The sequence below is a fragment of the Schistocerca nitens genome, chromosome 2 (assembly GCF_023898315.1).
Source record: "Schistocerca nitens isolate TAMUIC-IGC-003100 chromosome 2, iqSchNite1.1, whole genome shotgun sequence".
Taxonomy (NCBI): Eukaryota; Metazoa; Arthropoda; class Insecta; order Orthoptera; family Acrididae; genus Schistocerca; species Schistocerca nitens.
Window position 1 is genome coordinate 264,615,913 of NC_064615.1, and position 8,670 is coordinate 264,624,582.

Here is an 8,670-nt window from a genome sequence, read left to right on the forward strand (position 1 = left end):
TTCCAGCAGCCGGCGAAGTGATCCACATACAGGGTGGAAAGTGTTTAAACCGACAAACTCTGGGAGATTGTAGGGGACATCAAAATAAATATTTTTCCCCTAATGTCATTTTTTCCTATGAGGAGTATTTAAACCAGTGGAGGCCGTATTACGCTCTTCTGTTGTTAGAGGCCGTATTACGATTTTCAGTTGTTAGAGGGCGTATTACGCTCTTCAGTTGTAGGCAACTGCTGTCCTCCAGTGTAGTAGTGCATTGTCTCTGTTTGCTAATGGAGCGTTGCGCCTAGAGTGAGTACACTGATATGGTTGGTGCGTACTACGTAGCGCACCACAACGGACGAGCTGCACAGCGGGTTTATCAACAACAATATCCTAATCGCCGTATCTCGCATCATGCGAACTTTGCTGCTGTGTACCAACTTCTGCGTGAGACCGGGCCATTTAGCAGATTACCTCGACAGGGACGCCGTCGCACGGTAAGAACATTGCAAATTGAGGAAGCTGTCTTGCAGCATGTGGAGCGGGATCCTTCAATCAGCACTTGTGCAATGGCACGTAACATGGGGACGAATCACACGAATGGAAGAACAGTCCTTCGAGAGCAGTTGTTACGTCCATTTCACTTACAGCGTGTCCACAACCTGGAACCAGTTGATTATCCACCCAGAGCACAGTTTTCGCAGTGGTACCTAGGACACATCCTACATTTCCATCCTCTGTGTTGTTTACCGATGAAGCAACGTTCGGGCGTGATGGAGTCTTCAACATGCACAATTCGCATGTTTGGAGTGAGGATAACCCACATGCCACAGTTACTAGCGCTCATCAAGTGCGGTTCTTCGTTAATGTGTGGCTTGGTGTTGTTGGGGACTGTTTAACTGGGCCGTATCTGCTACCTAGGCCATTAAATGGCAGGCACTATTACAATTTTCTCGCCAGAGCATTACCAGAATTGCTGGAAAACGTCCCGCTCCCTACAAGACAACGCATGTGGTTCCAACATGACTGGGCGCCGGAACATTTCAGTCGTCGTGTGCGTCGATTTCTGGACCGACGGTTCCCAGAAACGTGAATTGGCATAGGAGATCCTGTACCATGGCCCCCTCGATCCCCAGATATGTCCCTTCTGGACTTTTTTGTTCGTTTAATTAATTTGTCGCCAGATAAATCTTCCTCTACCGGTTTAAATACTCCTCATAGGAAAAAATGACATTATGAAAAAATATTTGTTTTGATGTCCCCTACAACCTCCCAGAGTTTGTCGGTTTAAATACTTTTCACCCTGTATACAGCATAGTTTTGACCAGTTTGACTGGAAGGCGAGCAATGTTGCAATAAACCGCTCCTTACACGTACGAAGGAACGCCAGGAGCGAAAATGACGCTAAGTTCCAGCAAAGTTTCTCGTCATCGGTGTAGGTAGAAGCCAGTACTATGAGAGTTGTTGCCTAAAAAAAGACCACTTGCACACCAAGACTTTCGTCGTATTATTGTTATTATTATTTCGTTATTCTTGTTACGTCTCCTCCACGTGCTCTCCTCAAATTTATTCGCACTGTGAATAGAGAACGAAGTGCCTTTGTAACTAGGACTATTTCAAAATGAGTGCTACCTTCTCTGGCTAACCTCTACACTACTTGGTCAAAAGTATGGGAACACCCTCACGTATTATGTAACTGCTCTCTCAATGTCAAGGCAGGTGGACCGCCAATACAAAAGGTGGCGGAGACTACTCTGTTGTCAGTAGAGAAGCAGTAAGAGCGAAATGAATCGGTCAGAAGAGCTTAGCTACTTCAAGCATGGACTAGTATCGGATGTCACGTTAGTGACAAATCCATCAGGAACATTTCAACTATCGGTGACGCGACTGTGAAGTCGGAACGCGGAGGAATAACCTCAGGTAAACCAAGGCCAGGCAGACTTCTTGTACGGACCGAGAGAGTCTGCCGAGCATTGTGGAACGAGGTTATAAAAAAACGCACGAAATCAGCGAAAAGAATCATTCGTAGGTTCCAAATTTCTAATAGCAGTCCAGCTCGCACAATGGCTGACCGTAGCGAATTTAAAAGAAGGGGGGGGGGGGGGGTACAGTGGTGGAGCAGTCCCTCATTTCTGTAGTCTGTGCTAACCGGCGCTTGAGGTGACGTAAAGAGCTACGCCATTTGGCAGTGGCTGACGAGAAATCACTGACTTGGAGTGTTGAGTCACGCTATCTGCCGTACAAATTCCATGGAAGGCTTGTGGTTTGGCGAATGCTTGGAGAACGTTACATGCCGTCATGTGTAGTGTCAGCAGTGAAATATCTATTAGATGGAACTACGATACGGGAGGTGTTTTTCGTGCTTACGATGTGTTCCTCTCGGTCCGCTTAAGAAATAGCTGTATGAGGAAACATATGAACAGATTTCACAGCAATGGGTACTGCGCCGAGGAGGACTCTTTGTGTGAGCATGACAATGGTCCTTGTCACAAGTTACATCTATGAGGCAGTGCTCTGTGGACAATAATATTACTCAAATGGAATAGCCTGTCCAGAGTCCCGATCAGAATCCAATCGAACACCTTCGGATCAGTTATAACGCCGAGTTCGTTCCAAATCCCAGGGTCCGATATTACTACCTTCCCTGGTTTCGGCTCTTGAGGGAGAATGGGCTGCCATTCCTCTACATACATTTAGACACCTCGCTGAAGGTGTTCCTAACAGAGTTCAAGCTATCATAAGGGCGAATCGCCACTAATAGGTGTCGGGATTCTTCTGGTCAGTTAGTATACATCCACACTTCGCTAGCCACAGTATGGCCAGTGCAGAAGGATCCACGGGGTGTCGGCATCATTTCCCTATTCCTTGTTGTACTACTAGTGGCTGTAATATTCTCGGTAGCTCTATGTATGAAGTCGGATTCCCCTGCTTTTAACGTCGTAGCAATTCGCGTCCTGTAGGACGGAGGAAACAATATGTGCCTAACCTAAGCCTGTGTGAATTTTGAATGTAACATTCTTTGCGATACTGATCGCTTCTCTCGTGGGACCTGTATTTGCCGCGCCTAGCTATAAATGTAGTCGATCCACGTAAAATCTGCCTCGTCAGACACTCAGTAAGACCTTGTTTGTCTTTATTGTTGCCACTTACTTAATACCTACTTATTTTCTATTTTTTTACCATCTAGACTGTAAATTGATCAGGAACTGCAATCAACAAGACACAAGAGGACTGAAAAATCGTGGACAACTGGGAACACTGGCTGCGAATCGTAACACCATCTTCCATATCTAAGAAAAAAGTATAGTGCAGAGAGAGAGAGTCTCCTGAAAATAAGACTGATGTGGAGCGTTTAGTGAAGTACAATATCGGAGATTGCAAGATATTAGACCCTATTGTTCCTTTTCGTTTAATAGTTTTACGAGCCGTGCTTCTCTTAGACATGATTATTTTCCCTTGCAAGTATCGTGCATACTTCCCTCACAACACAACTACCAAACATAGGAAGGGCTTATTTCAATAGTGGTAAAAGTCCATTCCCTCCACTTTTCTGTCTATAATGCTTCTGAAATTAATGAGCCAAATAAACAAAGAAAGGTTCATCTCTAGTAAGAAGCCATATGCTTGAATATTTCTGGTATCTCAACTGCAGATTTTTCAGCGCTCATTTAACTTTAGGACTCCGTATCTCAATATGAACAAAAATGGACTTGTACCACTATTGAAATAAGCCCTTCATATTATGTGTGCCACTTTCAATCGTCACGAAGTATATCTGGGTGCTGCTGCAGTTAAGAATGTGAAGTAATGGGACAAGGGGTTATAAATGGAGCACAGCGAACTTTTGCTGCCTACAGCAGTCTATACTACAAATTTCGGTGGAAGTACCTGCCAACTCCGTCCCAGTTCATCTTCCCAGACGAAGCCTCGCTCGCGGATTCGTCCTGAAACACCAGAGAAAGTGTCAGACTAAGGCAGTGCATATGAAAAGCACCAGAAGAGAAAAAAGCGCCAATCTTGCCTATCTTACCACACTCCAGTGTCTCTGCACCCCTTTCTGCGAGTGGTCCATCCATTGAATCAGGATTAACACGATAGTGGCGATCCAGAGGTTAATGTCGAGCGGTAAGCGTCCCCAGCTGAAGGACTCAGTCTTTGGTAGGAATATGGCGGCTGCCCGTGTATTATCAGCGGTACTCCTGGTGTCTGAAACTGCTGATCCGTCAATGTCGCCCGCCTGGTTCTGTCGACCAGCTGGTAAATAACTCATAACAGAAGCAGCATCTGTTCTTCTATCCATAAATAAGGAGGAACTCGTGAGTCGTCGCCCAGAGCTCAGCGTTAGCTCCTTCTGCAGACGACGACTTAGTCGATCTCCCGAAAGAGGCAGAGACGTTGCTAGTCTAACAAGAGATTGCTTCCGAAGCAGATCCACGTTCCGCCGCTGACTAAGACTGATTAGATCAGATTTAATTACTGATCGCTTGTGTGAGATGTCTCTCGACAAACGAACTGCAGTCCATTGATAACGATGCTTCCCAGAAGAATCTTCAGCGTGTACCACAATATTACGCTCTTGGCGACGATCCAGCAATGAAGACCAGGCAAGTGAGTGCCTACTAGAGGACTCACGAGACAAACGTTCAGCTCTTCGTTCTTGCCGAAGATCCAGGGAGACAGATCTGGTAGTTGATAGCCTCTCTGAAGTATCCTTTGAGAGCTGTTGCATTTTTCGTACATGGCGAAAATCTAGCTCCAAAGATGTCACAAGTAGACTCCTTTCATACGACTCTCGAGAACGATACTCAGCACTTCGTTCATGCCAACGGTCCAGGGAGACAGACCTAAAAGTCGATTGTTTTTCAGAGCCACCCCTAGAAAGTCGTTCCATATTCCGTTCCTGGCGACGATCTTGTGCCAAAGATCTAGCAAGTAACCTTCTCTTAGAGGATTCTCCAGCCAGACGATCAGCACTTCCTTCTTGTCGACGACCCAAGGAGGCAGATATAACAGCAGAACGTATTTCAGAGGCAGCCCTAGAAACTAGTTCCATATTCCGCACCTGGCGACGATCTTGTTCCAAAGACCTAGCAAGTAACCTCCTTTCAGAGGATTCTCGAGACAGGCGCTCAGCACTTGGTTCTTGCCGACGATCCAGGGAGATAGATCTAACAGTGGAACGTCTTTCAGAGGATTTTGTTGGTAGTCGTTCCATAGTCCGTTCCTGGCGACGATATTGTTCCAAATACCTAGCAAGTAATCTCCTTTCAGAGGATTCTCGTGACAGACGTTCAGAAATTCGTTCATGTCGACGATTCCTGGAGACAGACCTAGAACTGGATTGTCTTTCAGAGTCATCCCTAGAAAGTCGCTCCACATTCCGTTCCTGGCGACCATCTTGTGCCAAAGACCTAGCAAGTAACCTCCTTTCAGAGGATTCTCGAGACAGGCGCTCAGCACTTCGTTCTTGTCGACGATCCAGGGAGACATACCTAGAAGTGGATCGCCTTCCAGAGTCATCCCGAGAAATTATTTCCACATTCCGTTCCAGGCGTCGATCTTGTTCCAAAGACCTAGCAAGTAAGCTCCTTTCAGAGGATTCTCGAGACAGACGTTCAGCACTTCGTTCTTGTCGACGATTCAAGGAGACAGACCTAGAAGTGGATCGTCTTTCAGACACATCCCTAGAAAGTCGCTCCACATTCCGTTCCTGGCGACGATCTTGTTCCAAAGACCTAGCAAGTAACCTCCTTTCAGAGGATCCTCGAGAAAGACGTTCAGGACTTCGTTCTTGCCGACGATCAAGGGAGACAGATCTAACAGTGGAACTTCTTTCAGTGGATTTTGTTGGAAGTCGTTCCATAGTCCGTTCCTGGCGACGATTTTGTTCCAAAGACCTAGCAAGTAACCTCCTTTCAGATGATTCTCGAGACAGACGTTCAGCACTTCGTTCTTGTAGACGATTCAAGGAAGCAGACCTAGAAGTGGATCGTCTTTCAGAGTCATCCCTAGAAAGTCGCTCCACATTCCGTTCCTGGCGACGATCTTGTTCCAAAGACCTAGCAAGTAACCTCCGTTCAGAGGATTCTCGAGACAGGCGCTCAGCTCTTTGTTCTTGCCGACGATCGAGGGAGACAGATCTAACACTGGGACGTCTTTCAGAGCATTTCGTTGGAAGTCGTTCCATAGTCCGTTCCTGACGATGACCTTGTTCCAAAGACCTAGCAAGTAACCTCCTTTCTGAGGATTCTCCAGACAGGCGCTCAGCACTTCGTTCTTGCTGACGATCGAGGGAGACAGATCTAACACTGGAACGTCTTTCGGAGGATTTCGTTGGAAGTCGTTCCATAGTCCGTTCCTGGCGACGATCTTGTTCCAAAGACCTAGCAAGTAACCTCCTTTCTGAGGATTCTCGAGACAGGTGCTCAGCACTTCGTTCTTGCCGACGATCCAGGGAGATAGATCTAACAGTGGAACGTCTTTCAGAGGATTTTGTTGGAAGTCGTTCCATAGTCCGTTCCTGGCGACGATCTTGTTCCAAAGACCTAGCAAGTAACCTCCGTTCAGAGGATTCTCGAGACAGGCGCTCAACACTTCGTTCTTGCCGACGATCAAGGGAGACATATCTAACAGTGTAACGTCTTCCAGAGGATTTTGTTGGAAGTCGTTCCATAGTCCGTTCCTGGCGACGATCTTGTTCCAAAGTCCTAGCAAGTAACCTCCGTTCACAGGATTCTCGAGACAGGCGCTCAGCACTTCGTTCTTGTCGACGATCCAGGGAGACAGACATAGAAGTGGATCGTCTGCCAGAGTCATCCCTAGAAAGTATTTCCACATTCCGTTCCTGGTGACGATCTTGTTCCAAAGACCTAGAAAGTAACCTCCTTTCAGATGATTCTCGAGACAGACGTTCAGGACTTCGTTCTTGTCGACGATTCTGGGAGACAGACCTAGAAGTGGATCGTCTTTCAGAGTCATCCCTAGAAAGTCGCTCCACATTCCTTTCCTGGCGACGATCTTGTTCCAAAGACCTAGCAAGTAACCTCCTTTCAGAGGATCCTCGAGACAGACGTTCAGGACTTCGTTCTTGCCGACGATCAAGGGAGACAGATCTAACAGTGGAACTTCTTTCAGTGGATTTTGTTGGAAGTCGTTCCATAGTCCGTTCCTGGCGACGATCTTGTTCCAAAGACCTAGCAAGTAACCTCCTTTCAGAGGATCCTCGAGACAGACGTTCAGGACTTCGTTCTTGTCGACGATTCTGGGAGACAGACCTAGAAGTGGATCGTCTTTCAGAGTCATCCCTAGAAAGTCGCTCCACATTCCTTTCCTGGCGACGATCTTGTTCCAAAGACCTAGCAAGTAACGTCCTTTCAGAGGATTCTCGAGACAGACGTTTAGCACTTTGTTCTTGTCGACGATTCAAGGAGACAGACCTAGAAGTGGATCGTCTTTCAGAGTCATCCCTAGAATGTCGCTCCACATTCCGTTCCTGGCGACGATCTTGTTCCAAAGACCTAGCAAGTAACATCCTTTCAGAGGATCCTCGAGACAGACGTTCAGGACTTCGTTCTTGCCGACGATCAAGGGAGACAGATCTAACAGTGGAACGTCTTTCAGAGGATTTTGTTGGAAGTCGTTCCATAGCCCGTTCCTGGCGACGATCTTGTTCCAAAGACCTAGCAAGTAACCTCCTTTCAGATGATTCTCGAGACAGACGTTCAGCACTTCGTTCTTGTCGACGATTCAAGGAGACAGACCTAGAAGTGGATCGTATTTCAGAGTCATCCCTAGAAAGTCGCTCCACATTCCATTCCTGGTGACGATCTTGTTCCAAAGACCTAGCAAGTAACCTCCTTTCAGAGGATTCTCGAGACAGACGTTCAGGACTTCGTTCTTGTCGACGATTCTGGGAGACAGACCTAGAAGTGGATCGTCTTTCAGAGTCATCCCCAGAAAGTCGCTCCACATTCCTTTCCTGGCGACGATCTTGTTCCAAAGACCTAGCAAGTAAGCTCCTTTCAGAGGATTCTCGAGACAGACGTTCAGCACTTCGTTCTTGTCGACGATTCAAGGAGACAGACCTAGAAGTGGATCGTCTTTCAGACACATCCCTAGAAAGTCGCTCCACATTCCGTTCCTGGCGACGATCTTGTTCCAAAGACCTAGCAAGTAACCTCCTTTCAGAGGATCCTCGAGACAGACGTTCAGGACTTCGTTCTTGTCGACGATCAAGGGAGACAGATCTAACAGTGGAACTTCTTTCAGTGGATTTTGTTGGAAGTCGTTCCATAGTCCGTTCCTGGCGACGATCTTGTTCCAAAGACCTAGCAAGTAACCTCCTTTCAGAGGATCCTCGAGACAGGTGCTCAGCACTTCGTTCTTGTCGACGATTCAAGGAGACAGACCTATAAGTGGATCGTCTTTCAGACACATCCCTAGAAAGTCGCTCCACATTCCGTTCCTGGCGACGATCTTGTTCCAAAGACCTAGCAAGTAACGTCCTTTCAGAGGATTCTCGAGACAGGCGCTCAGCACTTCGTTCTTGCCGACGATCCAGGGAGATAGATCTAACAGTGGAACGTCTCTCAGAGGATTTTGTTGGAAGTCGTTCCATAGTCCGTTCCTGGCGACGATCTTGTTCCAAAGACCTAGCAAGTAACCTCCGTTCAGAGGATTCTCGAGACAGGC

General features: G+C 47.0%; 1 protein-coding gene across 1 annotated transcript in view; it reads right to left on the reverse strand.

The window, feature by feature from the left end:
- LOC126234975 (trichohyalin-like) overlaps positions 1-8,272 on the reverse strand; it is a 10,627-nt gene extending 2,355 nt beyond the window's left edge. Inside the window, exons 1-5 of the mRNA XM_049943713.1 lie at positions 7,497-8,272; positions 7,173-7,334; positions 5,958-6,362; positions 4,010-5,633; positions 3,868-3,923 (exon numbers count right to left, since the gene is read on the reverse strand). Coding sequence (XP_049799670.1) covers positions 3,868-3,923; positions 4,010-5,633; positions 5,958-6,362; positions 7,173-7,334; positions 7,497-8,272 — 3,023 coding nt within the window. The remainder of the gene's footprint in view (positions 1-3,867; positions 3,924-4,009; positions 5,634-5,957; positions 6,363-7,172; positions 7,335-7,496) is intronic.
- Between the last annotated feature and the right edge of the window lie 398 nt (positions 8,273-8,670).